The sequence below is a fragment of the Heteronotia binoei genome, chromosome 8, assembly GCF_032191835.1.
Source record: "Heteronotia binoei isolate CCM8104 ecotype False Entrance Well chromosome 8, APGP_CSIRO_Hbin_v1, whole genome shotgun sequence".
Lineage (NCBI taxonomy): Eukaryota > Metazoa > Chordata > Lepidosauria > Squamata > Gekkonidae > Heteronotia > Heteronotia binoei.
Genome location: NC_083230.1, coordinates 92,953,740 through 92,971,751, shown reverse-complemented (window position 1 = coordinate 92,971,751; position 18,012 = coordinate 92,953,740). Strand labels below are relative to the sequence as shown.

Genomic DNA, 18,012 nt, shown 5'->3' with positions numbered 1-18,012 from the left:
ATATTACATTATCGCCCCACTCCTACTCACGGTTCTGGGGAATGCATCAGGGAAGATGAATGTCGTATGTACTGGGTGCTCTGAAAGACACGAAATGCCAGGCCAGCAAGGAAATCTCGAGCAGAGAGAAGCCCTGCAGCTGGTCTCAGCTGAAAGCCTGTTCTTTCTGGAATAGGGGGGGGGGGGGAACATAGCCATAAAGTCAGGTAGCCGGCTCAAGGTTGACTCAGCCTTCCATCCTTCTGAGGTTGGTAAAGTGAGTACCCAGCTTGCTGGGGGGAAAGTGTAGATGACTGGGGAAGGCAATGGCAAGCCATCCCGTAAAACGTCTGCTGTGAAAATGTCATGATGTGATATCACCCCAGAGTCGGAAATGGCTGGTGGTTGCACAGTGGACTTCCTTTACCTTTTTTAAAGCCTGGGGATAGAATGGGTATGACCCTTGAATGATCTAGAAGAGTTGCCCTCACATTGCCCTTGCCCATGCATGACTATAAGAAATATACCTACAGTCAAAAGAGTAATCCAGAAGTTGGTTGAGATATATGCTGTACATAACAGACAGTGTGCTGGCTTGGCTACCAAAAACTTGACAATGGCATGCATTCTACCTTAGGTTGAAGGAAGTTCCCAAACCTACAATACTTTCATCCAGTTTATGTGGCTCTTCCACGGAAGGAAAAAGTTGGAGGAAGGCTCTTTTGGCCTAAGGAAGGCTTCAGACTGTTTAGTGGCGTGGTTGGATACATGCAAATCAGGGATGTGTGAACTCCTTCAGCAATCTGATCACCACTCAAGATCTTATCACTGATTTATTGACAACATATTGAGATCCTGCTAAAGCACTCTTCAGCACTTATGCACAGCTAGCACAACTGAGTTTCACACATGTGTGCTTTCTCTTACAACCTGCTGCTGCATAGGCATATTTCTTTGGCTACCAAATGTAGATATATCATGAATATCTTGGAAAATGAATCAATTTTAAAGTAGACCCTACCTTTCACTCTTGCCATGAATGGCTGTTGAGTGTAGCTGCTAATATGTGTGGTTTGGCAGGGATTTTGCACAATCATTATTTTTGCAAAGGTCAACTGGAGTGGTCATTTCCTTTCATGTTCATCGTTTGGATTCTTTTGAAAGATACCTGACTTATCAATTTGTTCCAGTTGCTGCCACTCATTTGTTGGTCCTCATGCCAACAATTACAAAAACCATTTGAAAACTTACATTAAAAACTATTGGTTAGTTAAACGTACAGATTCAGCTGATAACTATGCAAGTGCAAAGCAGGTGAAATGTCAACATGCATAAGTAGTGTAACAGTACCATACAGTGCATACACAACATAAGGCATCAGGGATATGGCAATACAGCTAGTGAGTAGTACAGCTACTGCACAAATGTAGTTTGAGATATTTGCCAAGCAAAAGAGTAAACGATCAAATCTTGGGATCAGTGTGCTGCCTGTATGGTTCATTCAATGAACTAACTCACAGCAATGATTACTGCATCCCTAATGCCAGTACCTTTACTGGAAAAGTGAATAACTTGATTATTAAAGTTTCCTAAAGCTCAATAACCCAGTCTGTTATCTGTTGAAGATAGCGTGTCAGGGCTTTTCTTGTAGCAGGAACTCCTTTGCATATTACACCACACACCCCTTATGTAGCCAATCCTCATGGAGCTTACAGTAGGACTTGAACAAAGAACTCTGTAAGCTCTTGAAGGATTGGCTGCATCGGGGGTATGTGACTTAATATGCAAGGGAGTTCCTGCTACAAAAAAAGTCCTAGTGGTCCTGATGGCACATGAATCTATTCTATTACTGCCAAAAAAAAGGCTGCTTGTCACATAAGTGGCTTCAATATAGGCCACCCTGAGCACCTTCGAGGATGGGTTTGGGTGTAATCAGGGGTCGTTTTGTAGAAAAATAGGAGGTGGAGCTCATCCAGGGATTGTTATGCAGCTGCACCTACTATTCAATGGACAAGGTGGGAAGGATGAGGTGGAACTCTCAGAAAGGTTCAAGAGCTGCGCTCCTGTGAGCTCCCGCTGAATCCGAGGCCTGGGTGTAATGCCTGACAAATGAAGCTACTTTATACTGAGCCAAACCATTTGCCTATCAAGGTCAGTTTAGTCTGTTCTGGTTAGCTGAAGGCTCTCAGGGGACTCAGAGGCAGAGATCCTTTTACATCACGTATCATCTGATCCTAGATACTGGGAATTGAACTTGAGACCCCCGAACGCAAAGCAGATGCTGTGTCCCTGAGCTGTGGCTCCATCTTTAAGATGCACTTTGCATTCTTGTCAGCATCCCCCATAGTGGAAGCTGATCTCATGCTTCCCATTTACCTTTCCTCCGTGAATTCATGGGGGTTTGAAATCTGTAAGGGAGGCTCCATAATTCAGTGCAGGACACCCCAGGTTCAGTCTCTGACACTTCTGGTTGACAAGGATAGAATTCTGCCTGTTGTGCCAATGTTTAGATTTGCAAGAAAGGCTTATGATTACTAGGTGTAACCTATCAGGTGCTGTTCATTTTCAAAATTGTAAAGAGTCCAGTAGAACCTTTAAGTGTAACAAATTTTATTGTAGCATAAGCTATCAAGAAACACAGCTCTCTATGTCAAATATGAAGAGATGCATCTGATGAAGAGAGCTGTGTTTCTCCAAAATTTATGCTACAATAAAATTTGTTGCTCTTGAAGGTGCTACTGGTCTCTTTACTATTTTGCAGTAACAGACTAACACAAACTAACTCCTCTGGATCTATGTTCATTTTCAGATACACTATAATGCCATGGAAATTTCTGTGACATCTATGCATGCACCCTCCGCCTGTCAACTGAGGAGGCTTTTACTTTTAGCAGAGGAGTCCTCTACTGAGTTGTCACCATCCCGGCCTTCTGTCTAATGCTTAATTACCCAATTTGTTCCTTCTCAGCTTAAACAGTTCTTTAAATAGCAAGAAACAAAATTGTACAGTACGTTTTTTTTTTTAAAAAAAATCTTCTGATTCTCAAGTCTGGACATTCCAAGGGTTTTGTACAGGGCAGAAAAGTTACAGAGGCATTTGTAAAGAAGTAACTTGTAAAAATTGTACTTGTGATTTATAGCTCTCTAATAAAAACAGAACTGCAATAAAGAACTGGAGGTGAGGCAGGGCTTGTTGGACGACTGCTCCAGCACTTCTGGAAGCCCAGAGAGAGTTGAAAGAGAAGTCATGACTAATTGCTCTACCGAAACCTATAGGAACAAATGTCCACTCCACTCTTGGCCTCCAAACAGAGTTACATACAATTGTTTATACTCTGGCTATAATTATTCCTGCTTTCAACTAGAACACACTTAGGTATACAAAAACACCCATTCCAGAACAATTATCTTTTTCCCCATTTGATTTTTTGGGGAGAAGCACAATGTTTTTGCACTTTTGCAACAACTTTTCATGTCAAAACCAGTCAATGTATTTCAGTAACAACAACAGTAACTGTTAAAGAGAACTTTGTTCCCTGCCATATTGTAAAAGTATTAAATCTGTATTCTGCTTTTCCTTCCCAATGCACAGGCTCTCCCATGCTTCATTTTATTCTTGCAATAACCTTAGATTTGGCTGAAAGGAAGTGTCTGGCCTATGATCAGCTATGGATCTACATGGGTAATGGGGGATTTGAACCTGGGTCTCTCAAGTCTTAGTCCAACACTTTAGATTCTATACCATGTTAGGTTTCAATACAATAAGCTCACTGTGTGGATCCTGCTCATTATGCCATTGGTTTCCATGCACCATTACTAGGCATCATTAACACATAGCAAAAAAGGTAGGATGATTCCCTGCCTGATTAAGAGTATGCCCACAGTAACTTTTACAAAACAGCAGGGGTGAATTCTAGCAGGAGCTCCTTTGCATATTAAGCCACACACCCCTGATGTAGCCAATCCTACAAAAAAGAGCCTTGTAAGCTCTTGGTGGATTGGCTACATCAGGGGTGTGTGACCTAATATGCAAAGGAGCTTCTGCTAGAATTCCACCCCTGCAAAACAGTATAAGCCCACCAGGAATGTACTCATCAACTATCTGCATTATTTCCTAGGAAGTCTCCAGCTTAACTCATTTCTGCTGTGAATTCACTAAGTGGTCTAAATCTTCCACCTAGTCACCACAGCTGCTCTACAGAATAATAATACTGCTCTACATTACATGGCTGTTGTAATAATAATTAACATTGTCTCCTTACCCCTTCCTCTCAATGGCCAGCCGTTCTGTAGAATGAAGACCATTTCCTTGTATACTCTTGCTGTTGTCTTATTTGGATGTTATGGGCCACTTTATGCATTTTTAAAACAAAATGTGAGGGGTATAAATAGCTCAGAATAAAAAATAAGTATAGGTTTGACACATTTCAAACACTTTAAATTGCTCTGAGAGGTTCAGTCCAAAAGATCTCTAGAAGTTATAATAACAAATAAGTGCCATTTAGTGAACTGATGTCCATGAAATCTGTGACTCTATTCCTTGCTTCAGTCTTTGGCTACTCAAAGAGATGCTTGGAGACTATACAAAGGGTGCAGGCGCTTAACTCAATGGACAGTTTACATTGGTGTGTGTGTGTGTGTAGAAAAAGCCCAGCAGGAACTTATTTGCATATTAGGCCACACACCCCTGACAGCAAGCCAACCAGAACAGTGTTCCTGTGCGTTTCTGCTCAAAAAAAGCCCTGGTTTACATCCATTGATACAATAGGGCTCTTTAGACTTCCTATGCATGGCAAGCCAGATTCTGGGCACTTAAAGGGAAGTTTTTTTTCTGTGGAAGACTACCACCTTTCTTTATGGACAGAGACTCTGTCCATTAGAGAGATGTCAAGAGAGAAGCCACCTTAGAGGAAAATTCCAACTAAAAGTCTGTTTTCTCTGACTGCTTGTAGGTGTCAAGCAGCTCCTCCACACAACTGCCAGTTACTTGCCAAGGTCATTTTGAAAGCCTGTTAATAAATTCACACAGCTCAGCTGTGAGTCTGGTATGGGAGGGGGAACTTGCTCTCACCCCAGAAAGTTCTATGGAGACCAGCCCTGTGATTGGTTGGTAAGGTCAGGAGGTGATGGCCTGTGATATAGAATACAGCAGAAAGAGAACATCCCCTTTCCTCCACCCACCACACGGTTGCCTGAAGACACTCTGTATAAGCTCTTGAACATGATGCTTCAGCTGTAACAACAAGCAGTGCTACCAATTGTGTAAGTAAGTAGCACAGCCAGATAGTCTTTGTGATTTTTTGTGCATTATGACTCCACCAGTGTTCCCTCTAAGCTGAGTTAGTGTGAGCTAGCTCATAATTTTTTAGCCTCCAGCTCACACATTTTTGTCTCAGCTCAGGAAAAATGGCCCTAGAGCACAATAATTTATGCAGTAGCTCACAACTTTAATGCCAGTAGCTCACAAAGTAGAATTTTTTCTCAAAAGATTCCACGGCTTAGAGGGAACATTGGACTCCACTGAACTTTATGCCTTGTTCTTAATAACCTTTCTTGAATGTCTTTAATAAAGCTTTCTTGCTTCACTTCATGTGAGTTAGTGGGGAGTGACTGCAAGATGCCTCAGCCAGAGTTTGGTTATGTTATTGCACCAAGGCAGTGTCAGCCTTGAAAAGACAAAAAACAGAAGAAGAACAATTCCCAGCATGGAGATGCCATAATGAGAAACACTTACCTTGATATTATTTTCCTGAATGTTTGGTAGCTGTAAAAAAAATAAATCCATTTCCCCCTTGAACTTTTTACCTCACTTTTCCTTTGCTAGGCCACAGTCCACAACCCCTAACTAAGGTTTGGAGGATCATTCCAGAACACAGAGAGAACAGTTCATCTGGGAAACAGGAGGAAAGAGCTCAAGCAGGAAATTCCAATGAAACATCACTGAGTGGCATCTTCCAGCCACAACAGAATATACAGAGATAAAAATGTCATGGCGTTACGACAACTTGCCTTTTAAAAATGTGGAGACAGTTTGCAGCTGAGGGATGGAACATGCTCGGTATTCACAGTACTTTTCAAGCTGGTGAAAGCCATCCAGATATTGCTTACAAGCATGAGTAGGGTAAAGACTTCTCAGCTTCTGGTAGATCTCTCTCCTGAAAGCAAGAAGAGTTATTATTGAGTGGCCAGTGAGTGCATAATAATAAAATAATGAAGTTTTTTTCATCCAGGTGACATCTTTCCCACAACAGGGGGGAAAAGATTGTTTCATATGTTATGCAGCAACATGTTTTTCTATACCACATTCAATATGAAGGGAAAATACTTGTAGTTCCATGTGCAATAGAAAGTCATAGCCAGGGGTCATTTTGTAGACAAAGAGGTGCTGGAGCTTGTTAGCACAACTCATTTGCATATGCCACACACCCCTGACATCATGGGAAGGTGTACTAAATTAAATCACCTCAGCATCTACCTTAAAATGCTTTTTGAATTATAATTGTCATAATAAAACCTGCTTTATATGTTTTGGTTATTTCCCCATTTTTTGTAGGGGGAAATATTAAAAAGTTTGTCAAATCTTAGAGTTCAGCAAAATCCTCACAGGGGGTTTGAACACTGGAGCCCAGAAGCAAGTACTGTGGGGGGGGGGGTAGGAAAGAAAGAGCACAATAAAATTTAGAGGTTTTGGAGCTCTGCTCCTGTGAGCTCCTGCCCAAAATGAGGCCTGGTCATAGCAGACATTTTGTGATTCACTATGGCAAGCATCAGTATACATGCATCAACCAACCCATTTTATAATGCACAGATCAGCCAGAATGATCCTTCATCCAAGACCATCTTGAACTGAACTACAGTTAGAAAACTGCGAAGAAAGCCAGGATGCTCAGAGCTGAGAATAAATCTCCCTAAGGTGGAATTGCAAGGCTCTGGCTAGGTGCTCTGGAGCGCTGTGTTGATTCATGTGACAGGGGTATGGATCACACAAAAGGCTAAAGGCAAGAAGATATATGAATCATGAACAAAAGATTTTCAGTCACTTAACAAGCAAAGCAATATACAGCTTCTTCACAGGATGCCCTCTTCATACATAACTTTCATATCACAGAATGAAGAGACTTCAGTGAATTACCAGGGCTTTTATTTTTTTTGTAGAAAGAGCCCAGCATGAACTCATTTGCATATTAGGCCACACACCCCAACATCAAGAAGAAGAAGAAGATATTGGATTTATATCCCGCCCTCCACTCCGAAGAGTCTCAGAGTGGCTCACAATCTCCTTTACCTTCCTCCCCCACAACAGACACCCTGTGAGGTGGGTGGGGCTGAGAGGACTCTCACAACAGCTGCCCTTTCAAGGACAACCTCTGCCAGAGCTATGGCTGACCCAAGGCCATGCCAGCAGGTGCAAGTGGAGGAGTCAGGAATCAAACCCGGTTCTCCCAGATAAGAGTCCGCACACTTAACCACTACACCAAACTGGCTCTCCATTGTTTCACACAGGACTTTTTTGCAGAAGAAGCCCTGCAGGAACTCATTTGCATATTAGGCCACACCCCTTAATGCCAAGCCACCCGGAATTGTGTTCCTGTGCATTGCTGTTCAAAAAAAGCCCTACTAATTGCACTTTCACTTGACATGCTTTTAAGTTGTTAGTATATCTGTTACCAAAGTGAAAAATCTATGGGATGAGATAGTATACTCAGTTCACAATGTAAATATGCTCAATAGCCTAAATTTCATTCGCCTGAACTGCTTAGTCCATTAATTTTTTTTGGAAACAGTCAGTTCCATATTTCAGAACAGATATTAAATATCACAAAACATGAATATTGTGTCTATGCACATTTTAGGAGGGATTTTACCTCTGGTTTGCATTTTACGATTATTGTGTTAGAGACTTTCATTCTGTCTTTCTTTTTTCTTCCTTTTTTTTAAAGGACCCACCTATTTAGCTCTTGGAAAGGAAACAAGTAATTATGCAATGGCAGAGAGCCTTATGGAAAACTGTTATGTTTTTGAGTTGTTCTTTTTTTTTTGAGTTCTTTTTGTTTTGAACTTCAGCTCTGGGGTTCTAACACATTTGTAAACACTGCTTTATGAAAATTGAGCTCATTCTTGGAAATGCTGAGCAAGGCAAATGACCTTTTCCTGTTTGGGGTATTGTGTTTCTTATTTCTTTTGCTGCTGAACTGTTGCTAGGAAGGGTGATAGCCAGCATCCCACAATGGCTCACTCTGTTTTAGATAAACATCGAGGTTTAGCAAGCACGGGTGTAGCTTTCAAAGCTATGGGCTGAGAAACAAATGTGTAGGCTTCCAACAGTGGCTGTTGCTAGTAATGTCTAAATTGGACAGGCCATGGACCCCTCCCACAAGCAGTCAGGAAAAGGTCAAGAGATCAAGACAGGAGACCCTTGCATGGCTGGGGAATTCTCTGCAGTGGTGTATAATTCAGCAAAGATGTAAAAAGTGCAAAGCATTCAGTCTCCAGTTCTGCCCCCTAGGCAGGTTCTGTGGTATGGTGCTCTGTTGTGATGTTTATTTATTCTTTTTTTCTTTTTAACAATCTAACTTTATTAAAAGAATCAATACCAAAATATACATATCTGTCTTCATATACCAAACATTGGAAAATATAAGAACAAAGTACAAAGTACATTTCCAAAATCTCAAACAAAATGAATATTATCAATTCTGGGGCCCATATGAATAGTGCTGGGTACACTCATAAAAGAGAGAGAGAGAGAGACAAACAAACACAACTTTAAAAAAACAAAGGGAGGAAGGTGGTTTAAAGAGAGAGGGGAATAGGAATGAAATAGCAGAGGACATCAGTGCAATGCTAGTAGAGCAAGATAGCCTGTAGATGATATCAAGCCACATTGAACTGGAGAGCCCCTCTTCCATGAAAGGAAAGGTTCCCACTTGTGGACAAAAAAAAGAATGGGCTCGAGAGGTGTCAGAAACAAGTTTATTGTCAGTTATTTTGTCTAGCAAGAAATATCCCCATAGGTTAAATCAAAGATGAATCATATATCTTCCATTTAATAGCAATAGAATGCTTAGTTTGGTGAGCCAGTTTGGTGTAGTGGTTAAGTGTGTGGACTCTTATCTGGGAGAACCGGGTTTGATTCCCCACTCCTCCACTTGCACCTTCTGGAATGGCCCTGGGTCAGCCATAGATCTGGCAGAAGTTGTCCTTGAAAGGGCAGCTGCTGTAAGAGCCCTCTCCAGCCCCACCCACCTCACAGGGTGTTTGTTGTGGGGGAGGAAGGTAAAGGAGATTGTGAGCCGCTCTGAGACTCTTCGGAGTGGAGGGCGGGATATAAATCCAATATCTTCTTCTTTTTCTTAGCTGCTATAGACATAATTGAAAGCAACTCCTTTTGAGGCTTTGTTAGCTGTAGATCTTCCCATAGAATCAATAGAAGAACTTGTGGCAAGCAGGGCACTTGAATACCCATAATCTGCTGAATGTGCTGCAGAACTGTTTATCAGAAAGTTTTTACAGATGGACAAGTCCACCAGTCATGCAGATAGGTTCCAACCTGGCCACAACCCTTCCAGCATGTGGAAGAAATAGTAGACAACATGTGAGCCAGACAAACTGGCATTACATACCACCTGACCAAAAAGTTAAATTTCTGCAAATTAATATTTAGTGATTTAGGTTTCAAGGCCGGTGAACACCAGATATCCTGCCATTGATCCTCTGACAATTAAAGGTTCAAGTCATTCTGCCAAGCTGTACAATAAGATGGCAACGATGAAGAATTAGAATGTAAAAGCAGAGTTTACAGCTTAGCAATCATTCCTTTAAAAGGAACTTCGTCTGAGTAAAGAAAACATTCATAGGTGGTAAGCTGGGCCTTTAAAGGGGGAAAAAATGTTGTCATGTCAAAAAATCTTGAAGCTGAAGGTATTCAAACCATGGTAAACAAGTAGAATGTGCTAAGTGCAAATCAGCTCTAGGTTTTAAATGACCCTGACATAATACATCTACAAATCTCATCAAATTAGAAGCTCTCCAATGTAGAAAAGCATGTGGAGAGTTACCTGGCATGAAAGAGGGCAAGTGTGTGAACTCCACAAGAGGGGATGTAGGAGGAGAAAGATAGGCTTGATTTTGAATCCAGACTCGAAACTCAGCCTTCAAGAAAGTATTAGTAGACATCGTAAACCGTTGCTTCCTAGACTGCCAGATAGATTCACAAAAGGTATAAGGAAAAAGCCATTGCTCAATTTTCATTCTATCCTTAAAGAGTACCTATACTGTCTTAGAGGGCTTTTTTTGAGCAGGAACGCAGTTCTGGCTGGCTTGGCACAGGGGGTGTGGCCTAAGATACAAATGAGTTCCCGCTGGGCCTTTTTTTTACAAAAAAAGTCCTGTGCGGAACAATGGGAATGTCAGGGGGTGTGGCCTGATATGCAAATGAGTTCCTGCTGGGCTTTTCCTGCTGTCTTACCATATTAGTAATGATGATTGAGTTATAATACAATATGATATCTGGGACTGCTAAACTTCCTCCAGTATATGGCTGTTTAATTGTAGAAAAACGGATACGTGGCTTCTTATTACGCCAAATCATTAATTTTGGTTTGCCATGTGTGCAGAAGATATAAGGGTAAATCAAACAGGAAGGGCATGAAAATAGAATAAAATTTTTGGCAGCAAAATTATTTTGGCAAGATGAACTCTCTCTAGAAGAGTCAAGAATTTAGAAGTCCAATGCGAAAAGTGATTGGTAAGGATCTTAGATATTTCCATATGATTATATTTTATTAGGTTTGTAAGACATGTTGGGACATTAATTCCTAAATACCCAACAAAAGCGATAATGCGGTTTAATAAAAGAAGTGGTCAGAGGAAGCAAATTAACTGGGTGCAAGGTAGATTTGGACGAGTTGATTTGTAAACTTGCCACCCTACCAAAAGCAGATCTGTTAAAAATAGCAGGTAAAGAAGACGAAGGATTTGAAATAAAAAGAACCAAATCATCTGCAAAAAAGTTTACCTTCACTTTATGAATACCCACTGTAATACTTGGGTTGAAAACATCCTCCCATAATAGATTTGCTATAGGCTCAATTGCTAATGTGAACAAAAGGGGGGACAGGGAACAACCCTGCCATGTTCTGCTTGATAAAGGAAAAGTAGAAGAATGACAGCCATTGATATGCATTAGTGCCATAGGTGATTTATAAAGAGCAGCTATATTGTGTTGAAACTTTTCTCCAAAGTGCATGCCTTGCAGAAGTGCTAATAGATATTTGGGTTCCACTGTATCAAAAGCCTTCTCTATGTTAAGGGCTAGAAGGCAGACATCCTAGACTTTATTTATAGAAAAATAAGTTAAAGTATTGATTAGTTTACGAATATTATCTACCATGTCCCTACCATGGATGAAACCTGTTTGCTCAGGAGATATAAGATCACCAATGAGTCTATTGAGCCTTTGAGCTAAAATGGTTGTATATATTTTGTAATCATGATTTGTCAAGTAGATGGGATGATAAGATTTGGGGTCAGCTGGATCTCTGTCAGCTTTGGGTAGAACAACAATTTTAGCCATAAGCCAAGATTGGAGAATAGAGCTAGTATCAAAGACGTGATTAAAAATTCGAAGTAAGTGTGGAGCTAATGAAGATTGCATTACCTTATAGAATTCTGAGGTGAGAACATCTAAGCCTTATTATTCTTCATAGATCTAAGAGTTAAAGAAAGTTCTTCTTCACCATCTTCACCAAGATAGAATGATGAGAATCTATTAGGCATTTCAAAACAGTAGAAGAATTTAAAAATTCATTAATAGAATCTGCTCAGTGGAAGCATATAGAGTAGAGTAGAAGGATTTAAAGATATGAAGAATAGAGTTATCAGTTACCTATAAACAACCATGTCTCTCACGAAGACCTTGTACTGTAGAATTAAGCTGACTTTTTTTTAAGCTGACATTTCCAAAATCTCAAACAAAATGAATATTATCAATTCTGATGACCATATAAATAGGGCTGGGTGCACTCATAAAAAAAACCCAGAGAGGCGAACAAACACAACTTAAGAATAGAGCATTTTCATGGAAGTCTGATAATTTCTTGCTTCAAGATGAAAATGTAGTTAAGCAATTGGAGCAAATCTCTGCACATTACTTCAAACTGAATATGACACCCGATGTTTCCTTCCCAGTTACATGGGATGATTACAAGACAGTCTTAAGGGGCCATGTCATATCTATTAAGAATATAAGAGAAACCATGTTGGATCAGGCCAATGGCCCATCAAGTCCAACACTCTGTGTCACGCAGTGGCCAAAAAAACCAAACAAACCCAAGTGCCATCAGAAGGTTCACAAGTGAGTCTAGAAGCCCTTCCACTTTGCCCTCCCCCCCTCAAGCACCAAAAATACAGAGCATCACTGCCCCAGACAGTTCCAATAATATACTGTGGCTAATAGCCACTGATGGACCTCTGCTCCATATTTTTATCCAATCCCCTCTTGAAGCTGTCTATGCTTTTAGTCGCCACCACCTCCTGTGGCAGTGAATTCCACATGCTAATCACCCTTTGGGTGAAGAAGTATTTCCTTCTATCCATTTTAACCTGACTCCTCAGCAATTTCATTGAATGTCCACGATTTCTTGTATTGTGAAAAAGGGAGAAAAGTACTTCTTTCTCTACTTTCTCCATCCCAAGCATAATCTTGTAAACTTCTATCATGTCACTCCGCAGGCGATGTTTCTCCAAGCTAAAGAGCCCCAAGCGTTTAACCTTTCTTCATAGGGAAAGTGTTCCAAACCTTTAATCATTCTAGTTGCCCTTTTCTGGACTTTTTCCAGTGCTATAATATCCTTTTTGAGGTATGGTGACCAAAATTGAACAAAGTATTCCAAATAAGACTGCACGATCGATTTATACAGGGGCATTATGATACTGGCTGATTTGTTTTCAATTCCCTTCCTAATAATTCCCAGCATGGCGTTGGCCTTTTTTATTGCAACCGCACACTGTCTTGACATTTTCAGTGAGTTATCTACCATGACCCCAAGATCCCTCTCTTGGTCAGTCTCTGCCAGTTCACACCCCATCAACTTGTATTTGTAGCTGGGATTTTTGGCCCCAATGTGCATTACTTTGCACTTGGCCACATTGAACCTCATCTGCCACGTTGACGCCCACTCACCCAGCCTTGACAGATCCCTTTGGAGTGCCTCACAATCTTCTCTGGTTCTCACTACCCTGAACAATTTAATATCATCTGCAAACTTGGCCACTTCACTGCTCACTCCCAACTCCAAATCATTAATGAACAAGTTAAAGAGCATGGGACCCAGCACTGAACCCTGCGGCACCCCACTGCTTACCGTCCTCCACTGCGAAGACTGCCCATTTATACTCACTCTCTGCTCCCTATTAATTAGCCTGTTTTTGATCCACAACCTGTCCTTTTACTCCATGACTCTCAAGCTTACTAAGGCGCCTTTGATGAGGAACTTTATCAAAAGCTTTCTGGAAGTCAAGGAAAACAACATCTATTGGGTCCCCTTTGTCCACATGTTTGTTCATCCCCTCTGTGACGGAACCGGCCCGATTCTGCCTTCAGACCCGGTTCCGTCAACTCCCTGTTGAATCGCCAACTCCTGGAGGGAGCTATTTCTCCTCTGGCCACTTGGGCTCGCTGCCACCACCTGCTCAGTCTAGGGGTTCAGATTGAGAGGAACAGGACCCCCAATCCCCCTCTCCAGCTCTGAGGCCAGGCCTCAAGGTCCTCTGCCACCCAGTACTTGGGTATCACAGAGACCACAGCACTTCTTCGGGGAACCCCTGGAGGATTGGCACCTTATCCAACTGCATGCCTTCCCCGGGGCCCCCTTCATAAAGCAGCGTGGTCTAAAGCGGTTGGGGATCTATGTGGTACAGAGTTTGACTGCCAGCATTCAAAACAGAAAAAATAGTTAATTAAAAGAGAAAAAGAAAAGAAAAGAAAAACAAAACAAAAACAGTTGCGTGTAAAAGTTTAGCACAGCACAGCACCCGCACAGCAACCAGCATGACAAATAAAAGGTGGATTTAAACGCATCTTACTGGCCCTGGTCTAAACTTGCCGTGCCTTGTGGATGACTTACTCAGTCTGACTGCCTGGGGTCCTCTTCCTTTTGAGTAGGCCTCTCCCACAGGCAGGAGCTCACACACTGGCCACCTCTTCCTTTGAGCGCCAGCTGAGAACTGGCCTTTTCCCGCCTAACTCAAATAAAAAGAACAAAAGAACTTCCTGCCCCTCTAGGAGGCTTTCCCCCTAGAGTTGCTGGTTTAACTCCAGAAGGGGGGAGGCAATGAGGGGAAGGCTAAAGAACTTCCTGCCCCTCTAGGAGGCTTTCCCCCTAGAGGCGCTGGTTTAACTCTGGAAGGGAGGAGGGGATGGAGGGAGGCTAGGCCAAAGCCTACTTTAGTAGTTTAATGTTCCCTTCCAATGAAGCACCAACATTGACTAAGATGGCGTTTCTCCACACCCTCAAAGAACTGTAACAGGTTAGTGAGGCAAGATCTTCCCTTACAGAACCCATGCTGAGTCTTCCTCAATAACTTGTGTTCATCAATGTGCCTACTCATTCTGTCCTTGATAATGGTTTCTACCAACTTTCCAGGTATTGAAGTCAGACTGACTGGCCTGTAGTTTCCCAGATCTCCTCTGGAACCCTTTTTATTGCAGCTTCTTATAACAAATCTCGCACTAAACTGCTTAATGAACTCTTGAATAATATTAAACTACTTGAGGCACAACATAAAGCAACGTTCTAAGAAAATTTATGTTCAACTTTTACAAGAAAGACAGACAGTAGAAGCTTTAGATGTGACCAAGAATTAAATGTTCAATTTTACATCTAAAGCAGGCTTGTTGGTACAAGGGTCCTAGATCTGCACATATCATGGCTTGGAGGATTAAAAAAACATTTATTTATTCAGGACTGCTTCAACTGGGGGGCGGGGGGCGCAAGTTACAGCTCAACCTTGTCTGAAATTGGAAGCTAATCAGAGTTGGTACTTGCATGGGAAACCACCCAGGTCAGGAAAACTTTGCAGACGAAGGCATTGCAAACCCCCTCTGCTTCTCACTTGCCTTGAAAGCCCCTTGTTAAGATCACCAGAGGTCAGCTATGACTCAAAAGTGGCACTTATGTACATTATTCAGCTAAGTATTTTACAGTTTTAAAATGCTGTAGACTTGTGCCTGAAAGTTCATGGTCTGAAAGAACAAATCCATGCAGAGCAGCTGGAAAGCCGAGGGTTAGGTACTGAGATCTTTTCCAACATAGTTGTACATATTTTAGTTTTTATACTTTGGTTTATACTGAAAATTCTTATGTTGATGTTTCTGTGATTTTATTGCATTGCTTTTAGTTTGTGAGCCGCCTCAAGCAGGTCTCTGGAGAGGTGGCATATCCATTTTGTAAATGCATGCATACATGGTTCCCAGATATGCCCTTTCAAGTTATTGCTTAAGGGTGGCCAACAAGTGAAGTCTGGACTGCATCCCACTTTCTAGATAAATACTTGTGTCCCTTGCTTCCCTTCCCAGCAGCCCTTCACCTCTCCCTGCTTTCCATATGAAGCTGGTTGGGTGATATGTTTGAGGGAGTAGAATGGAGAAGGGGATGGTGCCAAAGTGTGGTGTGGCGGAAGGTAAGGCGAAGGGAGTAGTGACGTTTGCATGCTGTTGCCCTTTTTAGCTTCCTTCCAGCTGAAGTTATGTTGGTAAGGTGGGACACAGCTTTAGTTGGAAAGGCCACAAGCATGCTAAGCAACATCTTTAAGGGTTAACATCTAGCTAAGCCTGACTGAAAAAGGAAAAAAGACAGAACAGTATGAACATGAACTATGGCTTACTGAATCTTTATTGTGTTCCTAAGTGATGATATGGGGCTCCTAGAGCTCCAAACTGGATATATCTGGTCAAGGTGCATGCAAAGTTTGTGGAAAAAATTAGAACTGGTCCCCTTATGAAGAGAGCCCATGAGAGATTTAAGCCATTTACACTGTTTGAAGCACTTAGAAATTGCTGGAAGCCAAAGTCTGTAGAATTTAGCTGCTAGAAGAAAGTAGGTAAGTGAGAGAGATTTTATCTAAGGACAATCTTAGATGAGAAGATGTGGAAAAAAACTATTCTGGCAAAAAAGATGTTTTGGGTTAGTAGATGGGAAAGAATCAGATAAGGAGGAAGTTCTCAGCCTGGAGAGGAGGCGACTGAGAGGTGATATGATCACCATCTTCAAGTACTTGAAGGGCTGTCATATAGAGTATGGTGTGGAATATCACTTCAGGGAGTGGGGTGGTGGTGCCTTTTTAATGTTCACCTGTTTGAAAAAGTCCCTGAAAGTAAACACATACATCAGGGTAAAATATTCTAATCCCCATTCCCCCTGCTTTGCTAGTTTTCTAATTACAGGAGTTGTTTAAATGGGGATTCCCCACCCACTGTCTGAGAGGAGACTGTTCTATTCTACTTTCTCATTCTCTCATGCATTCTACTTTGCTGCATGATGCCTCACTGTGATATGGACAGGACATCTAGGCAGAAGAAGGCAACTGCACAGCTCCAGAAAACCTTCCCAGCATTGCTGAGCCAAGAAAGGAAGAGAGACATCCCAAGACACTGTTTTGCACTTCCCACCTTTTAACTTCTCCTATAAACAATAACAGTGTTTTCAGCACATAACTATCAGCCACACAAACCCCTCAAGCCAAGAGATCTCTGCCTTTAACATTCATACCTTGTACATTATAATCACATAGTGTGCTGAACTGCTACTGAGAGATAGGTACTTTCAGATGATTAAATGCCCATGTCCGCCCTATATCATGTCTCTTGGGTGAGGGAGGCCCTATTTTTGCAGACCACACATTTGACAACTCCTGATGATGGCTGTAACAGAGTTCAACCTCTAAGTAATGTGTTTTACAGAAAAGGTTGATGTTACACTCCAAGTGTTCGTTGCACACCCATTCACTCAAAGTGTTCATTGCACAACTGTCACATCATGCCATTTTTGAAAACAGATGTTCATTATGCTGGATGAGCACAGGCATGGAGCTCCCCTGTGTGCTTTGACAGCTGATGGGGTATGATGGCATAATGCAAAATTATGCCATCACACTCATCATTATGCCAACACTCACCACGTAGCAGTTTCCTGGGCAGTGTACTTGACTGTTGGTAAAGGATCACCCCTGTAAAAGAACAGAGAGCATATTGGATAGAAATACATTTAGACGGCACAGATCATACACTAAGGAAGAGTCTAGAAAGAGCTGTTTAGGCCAAACCTGGAGATGAAATAAGTTGCTGACACTGGGTGGGGGGGGGGGGGTAAGCTGACCTGGGTCTTTCCGGCAGTGGTCAAAGTACTGCAGGAGACATTTGATTTGGACCTGGCCAGCAGCCCTGTCGATCAGGAGAGGACTGGAGCCAGTCAAGCTCAGCTCAGTGTGGCTGAGAATGGGCATTAGCTTGCCCACGATTCCATTGTTCCTCAGAGTGGAAGCAGTGTGGGAGGAGAGAGTTTGGTGAGCTGACAACAGTGGCCATTACTGATGAGAGGTCTGGGCCAGGGCCAGCTCGCACACTAGGCAAAACTAGGTAGTTGCATAGGGCGCTGGGAGGGGGGCACTGAATTAAACTCTCCCAAGTGCCCATGAAAAATGCCTAGTTTGCCTGCCTCTCCCTCCCACCCTTCTCCCTTCCCTTGCACTCCACCCACGCCTCCCCGGCACAATCAGAGGAGCGTGCTGAGGTTGGGGCTTGCCGGCTTTGATGCAGCCAGCATCTGATCCTTCTTTGAAGAGCGCACTGGAAGAGGCTTCACTCCCCCTCGCTTCTTGGGCAGAGTGACTGGGGCTTGGCTCTGTTTGCTTCTGCCCCCCAGTGGCCCTCTAGGGTGGTGGCTCACCAGGAAATTTCCCTGCAAATTCAATGAGCAGTCCAGCTCTGCTGATGATGGACATGGGCTTGCTTGTCCTCTCCAGGCTATTTTAACA

At 42.3% G+C, this 18,012-nt stretch overlaps 1 protein-coding gene across 1 annotated transcript in view; it reads right to left on the bottom strand.

Annotated features, from left to right (window-relative positions):
* Positions 1 to 18,012, bottom strand: part of LOC132575749 (tyrosine 3-monooxygenase-like) — a 42,120-nt gene that overhangs the window by 11,444 nt on the left and 12,664 nt on the right. Inside the window, exons 6-8 of the mRNA XM_060244438.1 lie at positions 17,155 to 17,205; positions 5,989 to 6,134; positions 31 to 166 (exon numbers count right to left, since the gene is read on the bottom strand). Coding sequence (XP_060100421.1) covers positions 31 to 166; positions 5,989 to 6,134; positions 17,155 to 17,205 — 333 coding nt within the window. The remainder of the gene's footprint in view (positions 1 to 30; positions 167 to 5,988; positions 6,135 to 17,154; positions 17,206 to 18,012) is intronic.